The sequence below is a fragment of the Condylura cristata genome, unplaced genomic scaffold (genome assembly GCF_000260355.1).
Source record: "Condylura cristata isolate star-nosed mole 26May11 unplaced genomic scaffold, ConCri1.0 scaffold00002, whole genome shotgun sequence".
Classification (NCBI taxonomy): Eukaryota; Metazoa; Chordata; class Mammalia; order Eulipotyphla; family Talpidae; genus Condylura; species Condylura cristata.
In genome coordinates, this window is record NW_004567103.1 from 80,467,441 (window position 1) to 80,492,070 (window position 24,630).

General features: G+C 48.7%; 2 protein-coding genes across 2 annotated transcripts in view; one reads left to right on the forward strand and one right to left on the reverse strand.

Moving 5' to 3' along the window:
• The first annotated feature begins 4,837 nt into the window (after window positions 1-4,837).
• TMEM37 (transmembrane protein 37) lies at window positions 4,838-13,768 on the forward strand. The gene is made up of 2 exons (XM_004674893.2): window positions 4,838-4,909; window positions 11,618-13,768. Exons 1-2 carry the CDS (start codon window positions 4,889-4,891, stop codon window positions 12,191-12,193), a joined length of 597 nt encoding a protein of 198 aa, XP_004674950.1. The 5' UTR covers window positions 4,838-4,888; the 3' UTR covers window positions 12,194-13,768.
• Window positions 13,769-13,840: 72 nt separating this feature from the next.
• The window catches only part of SCTR (secretin receptor), a 52,665-nt gene continuing 41,875 nt past the window's right edge, over window positions 13,841-24,630 (reverse strand). The window contains exons 9-12 of the mRNA XM_012724574.1: window positions 20,244-20,335; window positions 18,445-18,571; window positions 15,167-15,208; window positions 13,841-14,260 (exon numbers count right to left, since the gene is read on the reverse strand). Of these exons, the coding sequence (XP_012580028.1) occupies window positions 14,090-14,260; window positions 15,167-15,208; window positions 18,445-18,571; window positions 20,244-20,335 (432 nt within the window). The 3' untranslated portion in view covers window positions 13,841-14,089. The remainder of the gene's footprint in view (window positions 14,261-15,166; window positions 15,209-18,444; window positions 18,572-20,243; window positions 20,336-24,630) is intronic.

Genomic DNA, 24,630 nt, shown 5'->3' on the forward strand with positions numbered 1-24,630 from the left:
AAAGGGGAGGCAGATTTGACCTTACAACCCAAGCATTTTACTACTGGCGTAGACTGTCCATTTTTGCTTCTCGTAGTCCAGGACAATAGGTGGGTACCTAGTACATAATCAAAATGAATATTTATTGAGCACCTACTATGTGCCTGCCTCCGTCCTAGGCACCAGGAATATACCACTGAACATAGCTAAGTCCTTAGTTTTTTATAGTTTACCCTACAAAGGGAAAGAGAACTAATGGGGGTGGGGGTTAAAGGGTCTAGTATAAAATTCTAGTGTGGTAAGGGGGGGTCCCCCACTCTTACAACTAGCAATTCTCTGGACACCAACTAATTCAATTCACTATAATTCTTTTCACTTCTACAACTGAATTCACTTCTGACACTATCTACCTAGGCATGTTATCAAATCCCACACATTAAGTGTTTAATACTATAAGGCTGTACCCTCAGCCCCCTCCCCTACCCCCCCCCCATTTCAAGTGGAAGTCACAAGCCCAGGTTGTTACCTGTGCTCCTGATGAACTAGCTAGAAATCAGATTCCACAACCTTTTCTTTGGGTTTGATCAATTTGCTGGGGCAGCTCACAGAATTCAGGGATATTTTATTCACTGGAATATCAGTTCACTATAAAAAGGTCTGATAAAGGACAAAGTTGAATATCCAGATGGAAGGAGTATGTATAGAGTAAGGCAGGGGGAAAGGGTGCCTTCTGGGTCCCCTCCCAGCAAACCATTCTCCCCAAATCTCCACAGGTTCACCAACAGGGAAGTTCCCCGAACCCAGTCCGCTGGTGGTTTAATGGAGACATGATTGATTAAATCACTGGATATTGGCAACTAATTCAACCTCCATCCCCTCTCCCATCTCCCTTCCTGAGAACAAGGAATGAAACTGAAAGTTCCAATCCCTGGCAGGAGGCGGCATTCTGGCTCCAGGTGGTTGTGTTGTGAGGTGGCGAGTATTAAAGAGGAATATCTTGAGGAGTGATTTCCAAACAGGTGAATTTGTTACAGGGCAGGGAGAGAGGGGCACCACTGAACCCCAAACCTGCATGCTCTAAATAGGTTCTGCCATCCGCTGCATCAAGACAAAACATGTAAGACTTTAATGAAAAGAAACTTTAATACAGTGAGTATGCAATACGGAACACAAAGAATATAATTTCTAAATCAAACATCTCAAGTTACCCATCCCCTCATGGGCAAAAGTCAACCCAAAAGGGGTTGGCCCAGAGCAAGGCCTGGAAGCCCGCCACAAGCCTAAGCACCTTCTGGCCGGGACCCATAGAAAAGGGTCAGAAATGCCGGACAAGTCTGGGAGGAAAAGAGCAAAATCAAAATCAACATAAACACTGCCATAGTCAGTCAGGCTCTCTCACCCACATCTCTTTCAACCAGTCCAGGGCCAAGAAGTAAACACAGTTTCTTCACATGTCTCTCTTTGTTCCATGTGGCTCCCTCAGGTCTCCTTCTGGCTCTCCATCCTGCTTCCTTCCTCCTTAGATCTCTTCTCTTCTTTCCTCTGCTCAGCTACACGCTCCTCTGGGTGGGGTAGTGAACCTGGAACTTCCCCTTTTCCTGGGGACCATCCTGTTAACAGATTTATTAAAATATACTGAGGGGAGCAGTGGGAGAGAAAGGAGAGGTCTGCTGTGCCATGTGGGTAGCTCCCTGGCCAGGTTTGAACTTATGCTGCACTGGTTGGTGATTGCTTCATGGAGCTGAGACTGCACCACTTGTTACCACCAAGAAGGCCCAAGAGAGAATGGTTTTGGTTTTGTTGATTCATGGGTCAGTACCTAAGTCCTGCCTTGGAATGTTTTAAGAACAATGGCTGACTCAGAGCAGAAGTAGGGTTGCCGGGGTAGAGAGGGATCCAATCCCTCCTTTATGCCATTTCTTTTTCCCCAACATGGGCAGGCCTAGAAGTACAAAGGAAAGGACAACCACTGTTTCTGTCATAGCATCTGGAGACAAGGCAGAGAAAATCTAGGAACAGTGCTGGTTCTGTGCTGTCCCAGAACCAAGCTATTTCTGTTATTTTTTTTTTAAGATTTATTTATTTATGCTTATAGAACTGGGGTATAAGCCAGAGGTGCAGGGGTGGTGAGAGGATTCACCAGAGACAGAGCGGGGAGCAGAACAGGCAGATCGACAAGCACAATGCTGAGGGGAGCAGCAGGCAGATCAGAAGAGGTCCGCCACGCCATGTGGATCAGCTCCCTGGTGGAGGGTTGAACTCGTGCTGCAGTGGCTTTGGAGAGCTTCATAATGCGGTACTTTAATCCATTGCACCACTAGGGAGAGCCCTATTTCTATTTTTAATCCCTGGGGGTTCCACCCTGCCATCCCACCCCAACTCCTGTCTTTGCCATGACACAAATAGCACTGGGAAGTCACTGCCCCTTCAGATAATCATCTGATGAGTTACCTGCCTTTCTGTCTCTCCAGGGCTTGGGGCTGTGTGCTGTGGATACTGCAGCATCCTACTGTATCCCAAGCCCTGAGCACTGATGTGCGTGGGACACTCCAAGGCCTTGGAATGCAGGGGATCAGCTCAGGGAACCAGTTCACAGATGATGCCTGGGCTTCAGAACAAATCATCCAGACTCCCAGCTAAGTTCCAAGACTTGATAAGACAATGACTTCCTCCTTGTCATTCCAACTCATTTCTGCTTCTCTAGCTATTTTGCTGACAAAACAAGTTGCTCTTGATTCCTGTGATTCAAGACTTTCTATGCTTACCAATAAAACATAATAGGCAGCATATCCCTGAACATGCCTGACATGCACACTTAGTATTTTAGAAGGTACCTGGTGGATGGGATTACCCAGTCTGACAATTTTCTGATTTTAATTCCCATTTTATCTCCCCTCCTAGTTAGGTGAAATACTGCAGGTCCCAGTAACTCAGCCTGTCCCACCCACAGAGATTCTGGGTTCTGTAAAGTTGTTACAGGGCACCCCAATGTGAATTGGGTTGCCTGTCTGTGGGTCCTTATCCACGCACTTAAGATTCAATCATATTATGGACACACACAAAAAGGTTCAATCATGGATTTACTTACAAGGAGAAAGGTAAAGGAACAACCCAGGGCAAGAGGGAGAGAAATATGCTGACTTGGACTCCACCGGCACGCTGAAAACCGATCAAGAGCCAAATGACCAGCTGCAAACCACCAGGCCAAGAAACCCCCAGAGCCCACATGTCCGGTTTTATCCCAACCTGGCTGCTCAGCTCTGCCCTCATGACCCAGCGTGCTTCTCCTTGGTATTGATAAGATTAGTAGTTCCAGTATTTGGAATGGGGGCAGAGTCCATGAAACCTGTACCTGTTATAAATGACATTCAATATGGCCCTGGATTCTGGCACCCTTGGTTGGGGAAGATGGGTAGGCTGGTTGGAAGGACCCAGAACAGCCAGTGAGTAGATCACTGGCTTTCGAAGCACAGCCTCCTGACCTGCCGGCACAACTCTGCCAAGTTCGAAAAACGGGTGTAGTGCCCCCTCCAAACCAAAGAGGTCAGAAATTCTGGAGTGGGGCCTTCCAAACCATTTGACAAGCCCTCCAGCTGATTCTGATGGGGAATGGTGGCAAGAATTCAGATCTAGACTGGCACTGCCAGTTAAGTCTGTCTTGGCTCCTCAGGAGTCTTGGAAAGTGAGAGGCTTTGGGCCAGGCCATTGGCATGATCCACTGAGGCAGGATTACAGGATTTTACAAGGTCCTTGGGCAGTGATCAGATAAACATTCACCTGGGAGAGGCAGAGACAATTGTAACTTCTCCCCTTCCCGGTGCACCAGGCTCTGCTCTTGAGGTGGAAAAGTGCAGTGACTTTGAATATCCTTGGGTGACTTTATAAGGGAGCTGCCTCCTGCCAGATGAGCCAAATATTTAACTTGCCTCGTTTAGTTAAGGAAATAGGTTCTTGCTTTGCCTTAACTTGGAGCTCCTCTCTCACCTGTTTTAGCAATGCACACTTCTTACAGCTGAGGAGGGAGGAGAAGTCTTAGATGGAATTTACTACTCTCGGACCCTGCTTTGGCTACCCGCGCCTGCGCACTCTCAATCCCATCTCCTTTGCGTGTGCGGATTTAATACTGCCTCCAGGAGAACTCAGCCCCTATCAAAGTCAAGAATAATTTTTTTTGCCTGTTTGTATATCCTCCTTCAGGGGACGACTACCTGAAGAATTGTCCGAGAAGGTTCTGCTTCGTTCGGGCTCCCAAGATCCTGATTATTTCACAACTATCTCATTTATTAACCGTGGCTCAGAGATGTTCAACAAGCGGCCAAAGGTCACAGAGCAGGCGGTGAAAGCTTGAGTCAAGAATCGCGTGTCACACTTCTGGAAACCCTAACACCCTACCATGTCCTCCTGGCACCCGATTCGGCCAGCTGGGTCTGGATCCGAATCTTCCGCCCCTGCCGTCCCGGCTTTCAAAGAATCTGTACCGCAGGCAAAGCGGTTGTCCCAGGATGGGGATCAAGGGCGTGACTTCCAACCCCAGCGGCTGTCAGCCCTATTCTTAAAGCCCGATCCTCACCGCCTCAGCTCTCATCCCCGGAATCTCTTCCTCCTCGGACCCGGTCCTTAGAGCCTCGCCCGCGAGCCCGATCCTCCCCCAAGGTTCCCGCCACCCTCTCCCCAATCCTGCCCTCCCCACCTCCCCCGCTGACTCAGCGTAAACCGAGTGGGGAGGCGGAGGGCGGCGGGGTCAAAGGAGCCCGCCCTGAGTTAGCTCGCGTAGAAGGCCCCCACCCTCTCCGCCGCCCTCTGCCGCCCGCTCCGCTCCGCCCCCGGGGAGAGGTCCAGGGCCGCCCGGTGGCAGCAGTCGAGTTGCTGGAGCGGGCGCGGTGCGAGCGCCGCCGAGCCCGGGCGCAGCATGACTGCGATCGCCGTGCAGGTAGAACCCAGGGCCCCGCGGGGTGCTGGCCGGCCGTCCCTGGGCTGGGTAGGGCTCTGCCCCACAAAGGGGTTGGAGGGGTCTGAGCACTGAAAGCGTGCTTCAGCTGCTCGCCCGGGGTGGCTGTCCCCGCTGTGACCGTCCGGCTTACTAGCCTGCTGGGCTGCGAGCGCTGTGGGCGGGAAGCAACGTGAGGGCGGGAGACCCCTACATTGCTCTAGCTGTGCTATGTTCCCCCCGCCTCTGTCCGCGGCCCTGCCAGCACCAGCGGTTCCACACTGCTGGGAGAGGATTTTTCTGCTTCTCTTTGGGGTCACCAGTGGCCCCCAAGTCAGTTAGATTCTCCAGAGGGGGTTCTCTGTTTTCCAAAACGAAGCACTTCTGGGCTGGGATGGACAGAAACCACTTGCTAAGTGAGCTTTGCCTTATGTAACGTAGAAGATGCGTTTTTCTTGGGCAGGAATTAAACTTTCTTGGGTAGGGATTAAAAAGATCACCTCTTTTGTCCAGAACTGCGTTTGGGGTGCGGAGATGAACTCGCTTGGTTGCGAGGCTAACCCCCAGTATGGGGAGGGGCCCGCATCCCCGGAAGATTTCGTTTCTTTGGAATGGTGCCTGGTATTTAGGTTGGCTGTGAATTTACATATTCTTACCCCTCCGCGGTGAATTGCAGCTCTTTAAAAGGCGGTCGGTGGACCCCAGCGGGGAAGCTTTCTTCTCGGGAAGCTTTTTCACGGAGAGGCTCTCTTCCAGCTGGACTGTCCTGACTCCTAGGGAGACCGGCTGACTTTGCATGCAAATATTCAGACCCCCATTGCACTGACTCCGACTATTTTATAGTTGAAGTAACTGAAGATCTGAGGTGGAGTGCCTCAGACCCTGGGGGCCAACTAAGTGACAGAAAGGAGGTGAAAAGCCAGATCTCTGGGCTACAGCCCCTACTTGCCCTTCCTCCCTTTACCTAATTGGAGAAATCCCACTCACCTCTCAACCTCTTTCTAGTGAGTTCCCAACCGGGTCTAGCGAGTTCTGCCCTTTATCCAGGGCCATAATCTTGAGTCATGACCAGTCAATCTCCTGGGACAGGTCCTGGGGAGAAGGGGACAGTCGGTGGGGAGGTGGTACTGGGTGTGGTCTCTGCCCTCAAAGATCTGAGGGTGCTCTTGGGGAGCCCAGTTTGTAAACAAGGGTCAGAAAAGATGGGGAGCTTTGGGTGCTAAATGAAAAGGTATAAAAGCTGCTGACAGGATTAATTGGGGGTAGATGATTTTGTGCTTGGGGGTGCGGTTGGGGGGAGCAAAACTGGTTACAGTGTGGAAGGAACCTAGTCTTTAGTAGAAGGAGGGAAAGCCTTGATAATAGATTGAGTAAGAGGGGGTTCATTTTTTTTTGTAAGATTTATTTATTTATGCATACAAGGAACTGGAGGTAGGGGATGGGTGGGGGGGTTGGAGGGGGGAGATTCACCAGAGACAGAGCAGAGAGCTGGACAGGTATATCTATTGAAATACACTGCTGAGAGGAGAAGCTGGTGGGTCCGGAGAGGTCTGCTGCACCATGTGGATCACCTCCCTGGCCTGGTATCAAATTCACGCTGCAGATGGCTTCATAGTGTGCGCTTTAACCCGTTGCATCACCAGGGAAGGCCCACATCTGGTGTTTATTAAGGAGAAGAGTTGAAGAGACACCTGCTTAGATAACACTGGCCAGCAAGAGAGTTGCATGGCAAAGAGCAGGGAATGTTTCTCTTTCTCTCTGGGTTTTATTCTTTGTGGGATTTATCATTTTGGGGTCCAGTTCAGTTGTTTCTTGATGTTTTGAAAACTTCCATCCTAAATTTTCTAAACTCCCCTCACTGTGACTCTGGGGGAGATGGGCACATGTTGCCTGCAGGGTGGGGGGTGGGGGTGGAGTGGGGGAAGGCTGCTGTGCCTCTATGTGTCTGCCACTGTTTTGAGAACAGGTGTTAACTCACATCCCCACAACCCCCACAGGAAGTAGATACCATATCCATTTATAGGTAAGAGAAAGGATAAGCAACTTAGCAGAGGCCAAACAGCTAAAAAGAAGACTGGCCGGTCCCTGCCCCCCATGGCCAGGGGTCCTGCAGGCAGGGATGGCCAGCTCAGCTCAAGGGCAGGACAGTAGGCAAACTCTTCAGGAAGCTCTTGGAGAAATGACCAATTGATGATGGTGATGAGGCTTGACTTGGATCTGGGGAGTGTGGAGAATGAGTAGTGAGCTGTCCAAAGTGTTTTGAGGTTTGAGAAGAGCAGGTGGAGTTATACAGGAGATAGGACTCAGAAGCCCAGGAGTTTCAAGTGACATTTTCTATAGGTCACCACAGATGAGGAATGAGAAATAGGGGCCTCCCTGGTCACCTAGGGGTTAAGTCTTAGTGCTGTCTGATTCCCTCCCTTCCCCCACACCCACCTCAAAGCTGCACCCCAATTTTCCTACTCACAAATAAATCTTTTAAAAAAGAGAGTAAAGGGAAGTACTTGCATTTTTTTTAAAAGGAGAAAGTCAAGGAGCCCAGAGATTTAACGTGATTGAAGTAGGGCCCTCCGTGGTGGCGCAGCCGGTTAAAGCACAGCACTAAGAAGTTAAAGTCACTTCAGCATGAGTTCCATCCCTGCCCTTCCCAGAGGTGATCCCACATGGTGTGGCAGACCTCTCCTGATCAGACCTCTCCTGACCCGCCCGCTGCTCCCCTCAGCGGTGTACTTCATCGATCTACCTGTTCTGCTCCCCCCTCTGTCTCTCATGAATCCTCTCACCGCCCTACACCTCTCGCCTGTACCCCAGTTCTGTATGAACAAATAAATAAATCTTATTAAAAAAGTGACTTGCCCAAGGTCCTACAGAAGGGACCAGTAGGTCCCTTATCCTCACCTTTCTACTTCCCCTCAGCTGACCATGCTGCTGCCAGCTACCCTGTAGGAGAGATTTCAAGATGAAAGCTAGTACCAGCAGCCAAGGTGTGGTGCAACTGACTTCGGAGGGAAGACATCGATGTGCATTGCTGTTACTAATACAGGTTTCCCATAAAAGTAGAAAGTTCCTACTGGTATGCTTTGGGGGAGGGAAGGAGGCCCAAGAGTACTATTAACATTAATTTATATGGGAAAAATTTGAGCTTTCCTATGTCCCCGAAATGACCTACTTAGATCATACCAAATAAGACCATTCTCCACCCCCCCTTTTTTTTTTTAAAGATTAATTTTATTTATTTATGTATACAAGAACTAGGGTCCAGGCCAGAGGTGTGGCGGGGTAAGGATTCACCAGAGACAAAGCATGGAGCAGAACATGCAGATCTACTGGGCACACTGCTGAGGGGTGCAGTGGGTGAGACAGAGAGGTCTGCTGTAACATATGGGCCAGCTCCCTGGCTGGGGATCAAACTCATGCCACAATAGCTGGCAACAGCTTGACATCACTGAGACCCAGCTCCTTGCGCCACTAAGGAGGCCCTCATTCTACTTTCAGATAGAGGAAAACCTATGTTCATAGCACCAAGTGCCAAGCACATTTATATACATGATCTCATTTAACCCTTGGGGTTTTTATTCATGTCAGAGAGTTTATTTTTTTGTGCATATAAGAGTTGGGGTGTAGGCCAAGGTTTTGGGTGTAAGAGGATTCACCAGAGACAGAGTAAGGAGCAGAGCAGGACACCTACTGAGATATACCGCTAAGGGGAGCAGCAAGCCAGACTGGAGATGTGAGTCACCTCCGTGGCCAGGGATCAAACTGAGGCTGCAGGTGTGAAAGAACTAAGTCATTTTTCTTTTTTAAAAGATTTTTATATTTATGTATATAAGAACTGGGGTATAGGGCAGAGGTGCAGGGGTGAGAGGATTCACCAGAGGCAGAGTGGGGAGCACAACAGGCAGATCCATTGAAATACACTGCTGAGAGGAGCAGTGGGTGGCTCAGAAGAGGTCTGCTCCCATGTGGGCAGCTCCTTGGTCCTGGATCAAACTCAGGCTGGCAATAGCTTGGTTGTACTGAGACTTTAACCCCTGTGCCACCAGGGAGCCCCCATATCAGAGTTTAAATGAAGTTCGACTTTGGAGTGGGAATGGGGGAATGAACTACTATCAGCTGTCTTCTCTTTCTGACCCATGTGATGTCTGAGGACCAGAGAGTAAAGTCCAGTCTATGCCCTGGCAAGGTGGGGCCAGGTTGGGAAGAGAACAGTGTGATATCTAGAGTCGAAAAGTTTCTGGGTACTGTTCTTGTGACTTATGCTATCTGAGGCGCTCCCACCCTAGGGCTGTATCGAGCTCTAGGGGTGTTATAACCTTGCCAGGTGGCTTCAGGGCTGCTTTCCTGCAGGGGTCAGCAGTATCTAGGGTGGTTTGTAGAAATGGGTTTCAATAGCAGTAGAGCCGATTTTTCCTGATATAATTTAATACAGATGCCTAGATCTTAATGTCTCCTGCAGGGAAGAGAAATCCATTGTATTTGAAATGAAGAAGGACCCCCAGAACCTGCCTGCTCAGCTTCCCCGGCTCCCTATCTTCAGCACTGGCAGCCCTTTTAGAAAGGAAGAGGACACCCACCCATGGTGCTTTAGAGGCGCCTCAGGCAGCCTCTGTTCAGAATTTGTGTCCAGGTCCTGACCCCTAGCACAAAGCTCTATACTTGGAAAGCCCCAGATAGTCCTGAGTAAATGCATTCCAGACCTTGCACATTATACAATTGTCTAGACAGCTGTATCAGCTTGGGATTTAAGCGAGTGAATTTGGACAAGTCACCTGACCTGTAAACTTACAGAGCATCCTACTCTATCAACTTTAAGGGTTAAACGTCAAGTGAGGTCCTACTGCAAATCCTTATTACTCCTGTGTCTGCTGGAAGCTGGAGTTAGGGTTAGCTCCTGTTCAGGGGGGCAAGTGAGCACAGCCTGGCCTTCCTGCTAGGGCCTGATCCCAGGAGCCTCCTAGGAATGTGGCTTTTTTCTTTTTGGCTTTGTTTTCTGTTCCGAGAGGTGTGGCCACACTTGCCTCGGGAAGGCTGTATTTGCATAAGGTATAAGGTACACCCTGGAGTCCCTGTTTGGTTTCCTGTAAGTGACTGTCACACATGAGAGGCCTGTTTTGCTTACCTCCCAAACTGTGGTGTCACCTGGGCTGCTTCCACACACTGTAAAGGGGTAATGTAGAAGTGGGCGGGACACACATTGAAGGAACTTCAGATGAAAGTTCACTGGCTGCATACTTCACCGTTTATTGGTCCCAAGGTCTTTCCTGAGCACCCACTCAATGCATGTGCCAGGTGCTGGAGACAGCCTCTACATAGAAACTCTGAGCAAGCAGACTATAAAATAGAACTAGAAATTAGAAGGGAACAGGAACAGGACACCTGCCAGACTGGAGGGATCTGATTTAGGTTGAGCAGGCAGAAAAGGCCTCATTGAGGAGGTAACATTTTTTTTTTAAAGATTTATTTATTCATACAGAACTGGGGTACAGGCCAGAGGTGGGGGGGGGGGGTGAGAGGATTCACCAGAGACAGAGTGGGGTACAGAACAGGCAAATTGACCAAGTACCCTGCTGAGGGGAGCAGCGGGCAGGTCAGGAGAGGTCTGCCGCGCCATGTGGGTCACCTCCGGGGCAGGGATTGAACTCGCACTGAAGCTAGCTTGCAGTGCTACACTTTAATCCACTGTGCCACTAGGAGGGCCTGAGGAGGTGACATTTAAGCTACAACATGAGGAATCAAGAAAAGAATGCATCCTGAAGGACAGAGGTAAATGTGGAAGAGACTCTTAGCTGTAGAGGCCTGTAGGCATGAGGGAAGAAAGTTCTAGATTTCTGTGCCTAAGCTAAGTGAGGAGATAAGTGTGTTAGGAAATGAATTGGGAGAGGGAGGCAGGCTTGTGGGCAATGACAAGGCCTTTAACTCTTTGAAGTACTTCTTTTGCTTTCTGACTTGGTGGTTGAGAGGGGCCTGTGAGCCAAGGGGCACCTCACTGACCTGCCTGGCAGAGACATGGACTGTGCACTCCTCTAAGTGTTGGGCACCAGGGCCTGTGAACAGTTTGGTTTGCAAGTTCTGGGTGGGGTCCAAGCTGAGCAAGACTGAAGGGCAAGGTGCAAACACCCACTTTCAATATTGAAGAAAACAAGGTAATAATAGGAGTCCTGGACCTAATGGAAAGTTCAGAACAAGGTGGGTGGGGATTTGGATGAAACTGGCCTTGAACCAGGAAGTCCTGGGGAGGGGAAACTTAACCTTGTGTGGCTATGTTAATGTGGTGCTTCATGCTTTGAGGCTGTAACCTAGGTGGGCTGTAAGCTGAAGGTCACACTAGCCTGGCCAGACAGGTTTTCAAAGTTCAGAATGGACTGCAGTTTGCTGAGCAATGGGATTTGGGTTTCTATTCTTCACAGAGATCAATAAACATAGAAAGGCCAGGGAACTCTTAGTGTTTGGTGAATAACTTGGCAGTCGGTGAGTGTTCATGGGTCTTGAGTGCAGGGAACAGGCAGAATGGGAGAAGGACTCCCCAAAGAAGTAAGGTAAGGAGGAGCTGGGGAAGAAGTCCAGAGATCAGGCGGGACCTCCTGGCTTCATGTGTGACGAGAGCAGCGAATGAGGCTAGGAGATGGGAAGCCCTGGGCAGCGTCTTCCCTGAAAGGCCTGGCGGGGTGTGCAGGGCCCTTCCTGACATGCTTCTTCTGTGGTGTTTTCCAGGCCGCCCAGAGGCTGCTGGCCCCCAGAGTGCCCCACCGATCCTTCTTTGAAACCTTCATCAGGACCCTCATCATCCTTTGTGCTGCTCTGGCTGTGGTTCTTGCCTCCATCTCCATCTGTGATGGTCACTGGCTCCAGGCTAATGGCCGCCTCTTCGGGCTGTGGCAATTCTGCACCATCTCAAACCAGACTGGACCTCACTGCTTCAGAGACCTGAGTCAGGCACACATGCCTGGGCTGGCAGTGGGCATGGTCCTGGCCCGCAGCCTGGGCAGCTTGGCCGTGGTGGCTGCCATTTTTGGCCTGGAACTTCTCATGGTGTCCCAGCTGTGTGAGGACGTCAATTCCCGGCGCAAATGGGCTGCAGGCTCCATCCTGCTCCTCCTGTCTTTCATCCTCTCGTTCGGGGGGCTACTGAGTTTTGTGATCCTCCTCAGGAAGCAGGCCACATTCACCAGCTTTACCCTGATGTTCTGGTGTGAATTCACGGCCTCCTTCCTCTTCTTCCTGAATGCCATCAGTGGCCTTCACATCAACAGCATCACCCATCCCTGGATCCACTCAAGCAAATTTTAGGCCCTTCTCCAGGAACAACAAATTGTATGAGAAATTATGGTCAAGATGGGACTTTCCCAAAATGTGACTTTTAGCTGAGGTGGGGCAGTGACCTTTACATTGCTGCCTCTTAACCAATAATCTTTGACTGGTTACCCGGAAATAACCCAGTGGCTTCTGCAGCTTGTCTATAGGGCAAAGGCTAGGAGGAAACACCTGACTGTCACCAGCTACACAGGCTTACCCAAGTAAATAGGTGCTGACTTAGAAGAAGAAGAAGCCCTACTTAAACTTTTTCCTTGAATCCTTCCTGGGATGGGAATAGGTTGGAAGCACCTCAGGTAACCCAGTGCCCAGGCCAGATACACAGCCAAGTGCAATTCACACCTGTTTTATTGACTTTATGTTGGGATACAGGTCTTAGGGGCCCTGAGGTGCCTCCTGGGGTTGCTAAGAGTGAACGCTAGCTGTGGATATCAACATCAGCTCCAAGGGCCCTTGTATAGATTTCCTGGCTCTAGCTTTGGTCAAAGAGAGGCAGAGTTAAGGGTGCCTACAACTTCTTGCACGTAGGCTTCCAAACCCTTTGACTTGATTCCAGCCTTTGTGGGATCCATGGTTCCTGGATAAACACAGCTCTCAGCAGCTGGCTGTCCACTGTGAGGATTCTGTTTATTGAGATCCCATCTTGACTCTTCAAGAAGAGTTCTTGAGCAAGACTTCCAGTAGTTTCCCCACATCTAATACAGGCCTTCTTGGTGTGTGTGTGTGTGTGTGTGTTGTTAAAGGTATGATGGCCACAAGTACCATTTTTGACCCTAGAATACATTTCAGAGACATCTATATGGACCTGCTGGATTCCAGGAGGTAAAAAGGACTGGCCAGTCCTTGGGTAATGATTAACAGCCACACTGGGGGTGAATGCACGTGAAGGAGGTCAGGAACCAGTGGAGATTTCCATCCCTGTTTGTAGAGCTTTCCGGGGGTGGGGGTTGGGTTTTGTTTTTTTTTTTTTGGTTGGTTTTGTTGGGTTTTTTTGTGCATCAGATTGCCTTTTTGCAGTCCCTTTCTGCCCACTAGGTGGGGCTTTTTGCCCTCAGCTACTGTTGTCGACACCAGCTCCTGCGGCATCATCTAAATTCTGGCCTTCCCTAATTCATTCTGGCTGCCACAGAGGGGCAAAGGAGTGAGCTCTTTGTCTCTGCAGGGGAGGTACCTGTTTCTTCTCTGTCCAGTGGAATCATGACCCTTTTCCAGCTGCACATGCCTTTGGCTGTGAGTAGCCTGTGCCAGTGAGGACAGACAGGTGCCTGTCTACCATGTTAGTTACTATAAGGAAGTTGGGGGTTCTGAAGCTCTCATGGCCTCCACTGTGATGTGAACAGATTGATTCAGCTGTTGTCTTGAGGCTTTAGGGAGAGGGCTGCTTGACAAGTGGATTAACAGTGTGTGTGTGGGGGGGGGTGGTGAGAAGGGGGTTCTACTTAGGGCCAAGGGTTTCCACTTAATGCTTCTTGGGTTTCCAAGTCCCTGAAAACTGGAGGGTGGTATCAGGGAGTCCCCCTCCAGGAAGGGGGGGCTAGGGGCTAAGCCAGAGGATCCTCCCATTATTTTTTAAAGGTGAAAAGTGGCAAATACAGACTAAATCTCATTCCAATTATTTATTTGCCTGCCTCCTGGAACCTATGGTCTGCTCTTCCTGGAAAATATAATGGAACTAAATCTCAGGCTCCTTCCCACACATGGTGCCCCAAGTTCCTACAGTTCTGAGGAATTATCAACCCCCTCAACTGAAGACCTGAGGACGGGTCTCATTGGTCACAGAAGGCAACTGGCTGCCGGACGCTGACTGACTGTCCAGCAGCAGTGTCTAGGGTCCACATCAGCCCGGGTCGTGGGTGGCCCTGCTCCAGCTTCTCAGATGACACTGGCCCGGTGAGAGCCCCTGCTTTGGTCCGAGGTGCTGGCCTTGGTGCTGTGGGTGAGGCCACTAGTGCCATTGCTGATGGAGGAGCTGAGGGCCATGGGGTGCAGTGGGAACTCCCAGAACTGCCACTGGTGCCACTTCTTCTGAACCTCCAGCTGCACCTGCCAAGAGACAGGCCATCAGCCTTGTGCTCAGTGATGACTCCCTCCACATGGGCCTGCCATTCTGCCTGCTGCCATGCTTACTCTTCTGCAGAACACTCAGATTGGCCTGTTTTAGCCACTAGGTATGGAGGCAAACAGGCCCCTTGGGTGCTCTCTGCAGTCATACCCTGAATGCCCCCAAGGGAAGACTTGTGCTCGTTTCTCAAACTTAGGAACCCAAACTTAAGACCCCATCAGTAACAACAAAACTTTTGAGGTTAGACATAACACTTGATCTTGGGAAAACAAGCACCTTTCCCATCCAGAGTGGTGAACCTGATGTTAACAGCCCCAGAAAAGCAATGTGTGTGCAGTACCATCTTTAATGTTGATGGTATAGCTGCTTGTGTTCTGACCCAAGTGCTCTGAGCAGGGGCAGAGACCATAAGGAGCCCACACTCATCTGGAGGTCTCTGGGGGCTGAGTTGCACACATTTCATCCAAGTCATTCATTGTACAGATAAGAAGACTGAGACCAGAAAAGGGCAGTGACCCAGCCACTCGCTGAGCCCCAGCAGCGCAGTCAGGAGGCTGGGTTCTGGTTGGGGTGCCTGTACTTCCTCCATTTCCGGAACTTCTCCAGTGATCAGAGTCACCTGGAGTTCATGCGGAAAAACACTCTCAGAACCCAGATTTATAGTATCTGTTTTTTCTTAATATTAGGCACTGTCGGTAAGGTCCAGCAATTATCTTAACAAGGCCTCCAGATTTTGTCTCCCGTCATGTGAGCTCAGACTTCTAGAAGACAGTCCCAAGCCTGGAACCCCAACACCCCATCCCCCTTCCACTACCCTCTCCAGGGAACTCCTAAAGGAACCCAGGGTCGGGGAGCTGCTCCAGGAATGTGGGTATGCAAGGACTCACCTCCCCATTGAGGAAACAGTAGAGGAAAGCCACCACCAAGCCCTGGAAGCAGATACAGGGGTTAGCAGAGCTGCTCAGCGCTGCCTCATTCCTCCAGCCTCCTCCCACCTACGTCCTTTACTCCCCAGCCTACGTTCACTTTCTCCCAGAAACTTCCAGAACCATTCAGCACAGACCGAGCTGGGAGAGGGTATGGGTCGCTTATGCTGTTGTCCCCAGTATCTAAGTCAGCCCTTGTAAACATGTCTTAAAAAATGTTACAGGAAGTGCTAACACTGGTCCTCACTGGCCACCTCAGATGAGGCAACTCACCTGAATTAGGCTACCTGAGAAGCAGGGAGTGGTGGCGTTTGGAGCTCATGCACCCCACCGGTAGGGTACAGAGCCACCCAGGTGAGCCCATGGACCCCATGTGGGCTCATTTTGAAGATAGACCTGGAGATGATTAAACATGGGCAACTATATCATTGAAAAACAGTTGTGTTAATGTGTGGTCAGAACAAATCCTTAGTGCAGGTATGACCGCCTCACCTAAGGGTCAGGTGTAGGCATTTCCAAGGTCATGAGTCCCTGGGCTACACTGCTTTATGTTTTCTGGCCTCCAGAGGGCCTGTTTTCCCGCTGATGCATCCTGACATGCAGCTGTGGCAGGCTGCCAGCCTAGCGTGTGGGATTTGAGTTGAAGCTTGCATGGAGTCACAAGCTGTGCGTCTCTAAGTGCACTTCCAAGTGGCCCCACTGGAGGCTGGCCTGCCTTCCAGCCCTCAGGCTCCCCCAGCTGATGAGGACCCATCCATCCCCTCAGAGGGCTGAGCAACATAGCTCTGGTCTCAAGTGGCCCATTCATGCCTGCCCTTAGCTACTTCTGCATTAGAAAGGCCACCTAACAACCCAGACCGGTCTGGTGGACTGTGTATGACTGCTCAACATTGCTGGCATTTTAAGTGGAGTTAGTGACAAAACTAGGATTTACTTTAGAATTTCAGGCATCACTAGCATGCACACATAGGATAGGACTGTCGGGTGAGGGGGGTAAAATGTTCCAACGAGACAGTGGTTGGTGCTACACATTAAATTCACCTGGGCGGTTAAAAAAAAAATTTTTTTTTTTTAAATTGAAGAACTGGGGGTTATCATAGGTTATCATAGGTGGCGGTAAGAGGATTCACCAGAGGAAGTGGGGAGCAGAATGGGCGGATTGACTGAAACACACTGCTGAGGGGAGCAGCAGGTGAGACAGGAGAGGTCTGCTGCGCCATGTGGTCACCTCCATGGCTGGGGATCAAACTCGGGCCATAGTGGTGACAGCTGTGAGATTTAAGTTCCAGGTCACCTGGGAGCTTTTGCCCAGGTTGCACCTGCAAACCCAATGTCTGGGGTTGGGAGCAACAGCAGCTTTGAAAGAACTCCAGAAGGTTCCACTGGGCACTGTGGGGAAGGCAGGGCGGGGAGTGTATGAAAGACAGGTGGACCTGCTGGAAGTAGGGCACAGCTTGGCCTGGGTAGTTGTGAGCTTTGGAGTTCCAGGTTCTTTATCTCCTCTCTGCCAAAGTATGAGGCAGTAGGCCAGAGCGTTACCACTGAGTCCCAGGGCTTTATGTGGTCAGGCTGGGTTCAAGGCTGCTTGAGCCTCAAGGATCTTGCAGTGTTCAGGTGAGGGAGGGCCCTTTTTCTGGAAACTTTTAGCAAAGTGGTTTTGGTTTTCTCTTGGTCAGCTGACCCCAGAGAGAAGCCCCATTTCTTGAGTCATCCACAGCCCCAATCACAAGACCCAATGCCTGGGGGATAGGAAGCCCTAGTCTGTGCAGGCAGGTAACATGGGTCTCTACACACCCAAAGGAGTCCCACCCTTCTATAGCCAGAATCCTCCCCTGCTAAATAGGCCTGTGCAAGCCCAAGCTCTCCATACATGTCACAATGCGAGAGCTTCCCGGCCCAGAGTAAAGAAGAGGGGGTGCCCAAGAGGCTAGGTTCTCTGGCCCTCTCTGCGGGTACTGGCAGTGGGCTCTGGGCAAAGGGAAGCTTAGAGAAGACGGTCCCAAGGTGGGATCTGTGTCCCCAGTGATGAGTCCTCTGGAAAGCTGAGAGTGACAGAAGACAACACTGGCCATGGCCACTGTGAGCAGACTCCATCCTCAAGAAGGCTGAGTTGTGGAGTTTCCATGCCACCTGCACCCCTGTGAGGGATACTGCGGGGTGATCAGTGTTGTGGGGACCCACTGGGGGTTGTTTCTGCCAGGCCCCAAAGCCTAAACTCTCTAGACCTTTCCTTGGAACTAGCTTGTTTTATCTATAGATGCTGAATCTTGAGATCAATTGTGTTTCTTTGCTTTGGCTACTAGAAAGCCCACCTCTCCCACCTTTATCAGACTTTATCAGATTTGCTTCTGTATATGAACTCAGTGTGGGGTTTCTTTTCTTTTTTTCACTGATCTCTACTTATTTTTTGTCCTCTGTATGTTCCTCCTGAAAGGTATAACACATTATTTTCAGAAGATAACGATGGGTAAACTACATTGTAAAATTTGAGAATCATGTCAAGTGTCCCTTCTGACCAAACATATTTACTGCTTTTTTAAAGCCTCACATTTTGTGGAATTAGTCAGTAGGCGATCAGTAGGTGATTTCTCCCCTCATTCATATATATATGAATATAAATACAAAGTTGTTTAAGAATCAACTGGCTTCTCATAAAGCAGCCTCCTGGCTGCCAGACCCCCATTTCCTGTTGCTCAGAGACAACTACTTGGAACTTTCTTAACTGATTTTGAATCAATTAAGATTCAGTTACTACTTCTGGGATTTTTCAGATTGGGGCATTTTTCTGGGCTTCCCAGTATGAGACGAGGATGTTGTTCTTTTCCAAATGCCCTACCACCCTACCCCCACTCACCCACAAAGTTTATCTTCCTGACCCATTTTCTGATGGCACAGCCTCGGTGTCTACACTGCATTATTTCGACTAAGGATTTGCCGTGCAGAGCTGTAGATAGAGTGTGTTAGGGTTAATTTTCTCTTTTGTTTTCTGAGGAGTCAATGTCCCTCGTTATCCTCTCCCCCCATCTGATTGGGGGGGATTTGGTACCCACGGAGGGTCCCACCAAGGGAGGTCCAGCCTGTTTCTCTTGAGTATTTGCCAAATGCACTATCCTCCTTCCCAAGCCACTGCAGGACTCTCCCTAAGATCTGTCTTTACGTCTCTACAGTCTCCTTTTTTTTTTCCTACAGTCTCCATTTTACTCCTCTTTTTCTGTGAAGGTCTCAGTGCTCATGCTTACCTGGAATGAACCAAGAGCCAGTTCAAAAAACAGCTGGACCTCTATGGCATCCTCTGGGGAAAAGGCAAAGATGATGTAGTGGACTCCAAAGAGGGGGATCAGCAGAAGGGTGGACTTGGCCAGGCGCCTGGGGACACAGACACATGCTGCAGTCTCCTGCCCCCTTCCCTCCCCTCCCCTCTGGCACACAATCTGGTGCACCCCACTTGAACCCCAGGGCAGGGGACTTGCAACCCCAGCCCCAGATTTTGGTTTTTTTTGGCACATAAATTTACAATTCCTACATATCTATCACCAAATACCCCTTTGATCAGTCCTCAAACTTTCTAATCACACACATCTATAGGAAAAATAAAATATGAATATGGACCTGCCTGATTAGTTAACTTTATTTATAAATTATGTGCAACTATAACTGCCATTCTGTCTAGCATATTATGAGCAAAGCCAGTATTCTTAACTGTTTGATAATAAATATCTGTAAGAAGAAGTTTTTATTTTCCTAAATCGGGGTTACCAAATTTGGCAAATAAAAATGTGGGCTGCCCAGTTCAATTTGGATTTCAGATAAACAGTGGGTTAAGTTTTTTGGTATGAATACTAAAAACAATTCACTATTTATTCAAAGCGCAAATTGAACTGGGCATCCTGCATTTTATCTGGCAGCTTCACACTGCTCCCCAACACCACCCTCCTTTGGAGTCTTCTGCTCTAGTGATGTTCTGGAGAATCTGTCAGCAAGTAATCCAGACCACTGCCAGAACCCCCAAATTTCAACATCACAGAGAGAGCTTCTGCTGGGAGACTTGCTCTAACTGCTTTGACTTGCTCTTACCCTCTTATGGACGGAATTGTCCCCCTCCTCATCACCCCAAATTAAAAATTGAAGTGCAGCCCTCCCTGGTGGTGCAACAGATTAAAGCACAGCACTAAGAAGCTAAAGTCACTTTAGCATGGGTTTGATCCCTGCCTCAGAGATGATCCACATGGTGCGGCAGATCTCTCCTGGCCCACCCGCTGCTCCCCTCAGCAGTGTACTTGTTGATCTGCCCGTTCTGCTCTCCACTCTCTCTCTGGTGAATCCTCTCACCACCTCTGCACCTCTTGTCTGTACCCCAGTTCTGTATGCACAAATAAATAAATCTTTTAAAAAAAAGTTGAAGTACTCGGTCCAGCACCTCAGAATGGACTAGAACTGCAGAGATGACTAAGTTAGAACGAGACTATAAGGGTAGCCTCTTAGACCAGTCAACTAGTGTTTGTAAGAAGAGGGGAGACGCGAGGGACACAGGCACACCAAGCAAAACCCTCGTCAGGACACGGGGAGAGGCAACCGTCTACAAGCCAACGAGCCACCAAACCTGTCACCTTGATCTTGGATTTCCAGTCTCCAGAACAGTGAGAAATGAATTCTTTTGTTTAAGCAATCCAGCTGTGCTATTTTGTTATGGCGGCCCTAGCAAACGAATACAGCATCTCTCTTTAACATCTTAAAGATGTCTAGATCACACAAGCCTCTGGATATGGGTCCCTGGACTCCATGGCCTTACTCCAAGGTTAAGACCTCTGCTGACTGGGATCCAGCTGACCGTTCTTACCTCTTCACTCCCAGGGCAGTGTCTAATGAACCCATCCCTCCTCCTCTTGTAAATACTGCAAAACCCCTGGGACCAGATCATGGATTTTACTCTTTTTTTCATTGCCAGTGGTGCCTGGCACCATTTGGGTAAAAGTAGATGCTTAGAACATTTTTGCTGGCTGACTCACTGAACATGCCCAGCTCTTTACATCCTACTTACTTATAATGGTTCATTTCATTTCCTCTTGATTCTTGGGTTCTAAGTTTCCTCATCAGGATCCTTAGAATGTTTATAAAAAGGATGAAATTAATCTGCAAGACACAAGACCGAGGTAGGACTAGAGATTATTTGCTGTCCCAGCCACTTCTTTTGTCCTGTCCCCTAGACCTGAGGTTGGAGAGGCAATGCAGACCCTCTCCCAGAAGGGAACGTCAATCCCCCCCGACCTGATGAAAAAAACTGTCTGGAAGCAATGGTTCAGCCCCTCCTACTCCTGGGCTGTGGGAACACGGAGGTCTGCTTGGTGGTGGCATGGTTTCTCACAGTCAGAATGCACTGGAATCCCCTGGAGATCATGTTAAAATGCAGGCCTGGTATGGGCCTGAGAGCCTGCATTTCTTATGAGTTTCCAGGGGAATGCCAAAGTGGCGCTTGGACTACACTTTGAGTCACAATGTTTTACAGCAGGCGTTCTCAAAGTTTGGGTACAGACTCCAGCCTAAAATCTCTCAGAGATTTTAGTTTAGTAAATCTGGGGTGGAAATTTTAACAAACTTCTAGGTGATGCTAAAGCTGATGGTATAGGAATCGCATTTTGAGAACCACCACTTGACAGCTTTATAGAGTCACTTTGCAATTCAGTCACCAGCTCCAGGTAGCCATCCTTGATTACCTCCCTTGCCCGATTCATTGTGGCCCAAAGGGGTGATGTGCTTATGTAAGAACACTTGAAATATTTGTAAGAGACCAAATGCTGGCTTGTGTCAAATGTGTATGTGCGTGTATTCACTTATCTGCCAGTCAATTATAACTTCCTAAGGATAGGAATGGAGCCTCTTTATTTTTTTACATATCCCCACCACCACACCCAGTGCAGTCACCCGCATGACAGGTCTTCCCTGCCTTCTCATCATACACAAGCCAGGCTCCGTGGGACTGCAGGGCTGGGCACCCTCGTTGTTCACACTCATAGTTTGGGGTCTGAGGACACTTGTCAAATGACACAAGATTACTGACTTGTCTGGGACTTAGGCCAATGCTGCTTTTTGAGGAACACGATTTCATTAACATTAGTTTGTTTATGAATTTCATTTTAAGCTGACTGTGTATGGTGTAAACAATAAAGGTTCCTTTATTTTATTTTTTGTCTTATATTATTATTTAATTTAAAAGGGAGCACTTTGAGACAAGAGGAAAAAATCCTCAAGATCCCCCAAACAACTTTGACACAAGCTATGCAACGGCTATCGTCTGACAGATTCTGGGTAGCTCAGGAAAAGCTCTGAAAAACCAGAATTTCCACTGCTAACTTATGTTATGACCTCCCTTTTTTGTATAATCATAATATCAAAAAATACTGTAGCAACATCAATTTGTAACTGGATTGCCTTAGCTCTAAATTGGCTACCTGGCCTGGGCAAAGTACAAGCTGAGCTGCTCCTGGGCAGGAGATTCCTATGACTGAAGACAAAAGGCAAGCTCTTGGAGAGATAAGATCCCCAAGACTCCTGGAAAGCTTCCTTGGTCTTTTGACAAAAAGCCATTCTTAGATAACTCTCAGAGCATAAGGACCCGTGGACAATTTCCTAACATTATCAACACAGGTTTTGTTTAATGCATAACTATGTGACTTCTTCTTAATTTACTCATTTCCTAAAACAAACACTAGCTACTCTCTGCTAACCTTAAGTTAGCCATTAGCTTCTCTTCAGACTATCACTGAGGACTCTGCTAACACAATTTATTCCTTCCCTAGAACTCCTAAATCCTTTGCTAACAGCTCATCCTTTCCCAGACCCTGATCCTTTAAAGTCATGGTTAAGCATCCATATACATGAAAGTTATCACAAAGATGTATAGTATAGTGTGCCATAAAGTAGCAGGAAGAGGATGCTTTGTTCCCCTCTTCCTTTAAAACTTTTATGCCAATTTCTTATTAACTTACCTGATGCATTATTGTAACTAAATCTTGCTAAACAGTATAAATAAAGGCCTTCAAAAAGATGGGCAGGAAGACTTGCACCCAACTCCGACTCCCATGTCTTCCTCGCTCCCCTTTCCCCTTTTTCTCCTTCTTCCCTTTTTTTTGGAATCTCCTTTCACAGACGCCTTCCCACCTTAGGGTCCTGCCTGTCTTGCCTCCGGACACCTCAATAGCTGGTCTCCAACACAACTTCTTAGTGGAAATCGAGGCCCTGTGACACAACAATCACTTGCGTCAAAATAACCCACTCAATAGGCCATAGTGTGGTAACACCCTGGAGCCCAGGGTTGGGGGGCCCTCAGGGTCTCCAGGCTGCACTGTCAAGTCCCAGAATCACAGCAAGGAAGTCCCATTAGCCTAAAGAAGCAGCATCTTCCTTTGGGCTGTTTAGGCAATCACAGCACATGGGTTTTTCAAATTATTTCAAATAACATGGGAATGCTCCCATCTATTGCTGAGCAAAGGCCATTATCAAGCTATAATAAACATTTGGAAGACAAAAAGCATGTGTGTCAAGGAAAAGGACAAGAAGGAAAACACACATTTACAATATGTAAATGTGTGTGGGGCTAAGAACAAGGGGACACAGGAGGAAAGCCATATGGGGGGGGGGACGCTGGAGTCATCTCATAGATGGGATCAGACCCCCTTTTCTCTGCCACTGCTGAGTGGATGACTATATGACTATGGGTGATTTCATTCTCTCTTTAAACATACATTCTGTATTTCCCAATTTTTACATGAATTCTGTTATTTTGGGGGGAAAGAAGAAGAAGCTAGACGAGGCAGAGGAAAAGAAAGAGAAGGAAGGGATGGAGGAGGAGCAGGAAGAGGGGGGAGGAGGGGCAGGAGGAGAGGGGAAGGTGGGATGAAGCTGGGGATAGGATGGTTCCCTTCCCCCAACTGGTCCCAGAAGGTCATGTAGTCAGCAGCGGCAGAGGAAATGGGGTCTGATCCCAAGCATGAAATGACCCCAGTGTGTCCCCACCATATGTCTTTCTTCCTCTGCCCCCTTGTTCTTATCCAAGCCACAGGCTCAGCCATGAGGCTCCCGGACACCTGAATGCAGAGCGGAATCACTTGGGAATGTCAACCTAAGACGAGTGTTCAAGCCCTTCCCCAGCACAACAGAAGCCCAAACCTTTAGCTATCAGTAGAGCCTGATGTTGAATGACTTGAGGGGTTAAGGGCACCATCCCTCCCCTCCCCCTCACAGTTAAAAATCTTCATATAGGGGCCCTCCCTGGTGGCACAGCAGGTTGAAGCATAACACTAAGAAGCTAAAGCCACTTCTGCATGAGTTCAATCCCCGTCCTGGAAGTGACCCACATGGCACGGCAGGCAGACTTCTCCTGACCCGCCCGTTGCTCCCCTCAGTAGTGTACTTCATCAGTCGGCCTGTTCTGCTCCCCACTCTGTCTCTGATGAGTCCTCTCACCACCCCTGAACCTCTGGCCTGTACCCCAGTTTTGTATGCATAAATAAATAAATCTTAAAAAAAATCTTCATATAACTTTTGACTCCCCCAAAACATAACGGCTGATAGCCTGCGGGACCGGGAACCTTACCAACAACATAAACAGCTGACTAACCCCTATTTTGTATGTCATATGTATTATAAACTATGGTCTTACAACAGAGTAAGCTCGAGTAAAACATTATTAAGAAAACCATAAGGAAGAAGAACATTTACAGCACTATACTATTTTTTTTTTTTTTTTTTTTTTAGTTCATGTTGCATTTATTGAGAAACAGCTTCATGGAAGTGGACACAAGCAGTTCAAACTGTCTTGTTCAAGGGCCACCTGTCTTTTTGGAATGTTCCCTTTTCCCTTCCCTGGGGCAGTCCTCCTTTTCTGGCCTCACAACACCACAAGTCCCCCTCCATCTCTCCTAGGGTCCCCACCCACCTCCTGTGATCTCAGCTTAGTGTTCTTCCCCGTTTAACACAAGGATGCCTAGAAAAATGATCGAGACCAAAGGTCTGAAAACATGGAGGTGGAACTCCAGGCCACTTGTTTAGAGCTAGGAACTCTGCTCCCCTTATTCCACTGTGACACACAGATGTGGTGTCAGTCCCCCCAGAAGGGTCAGATGGACTTTTTTCAGTAGGCCCAGAGTAGGTCTTTTGTCACCAAAGTATGAAAACTACATAGTGGCCCCTCAAAGCTCTGTGAACCTCAGGAGGTTAAACAACAGTATTTAAAGAATGAAGATTGTTTGATTTGAGAACAGGGAGGGCTCTGAAGGCTAGAAGCTTCTGTTCTAGTCCATATCCTTCATCCTGGAAAAAGAGGTCAACATGGTCTACGTGTCTGCCTTTTTCCTAAGTGATGAACCATTCACTGCTGTCCCTTTTATGAGCTAGAATAATGTAGTTTGGGGGTTTCACCTGTTTGTGTT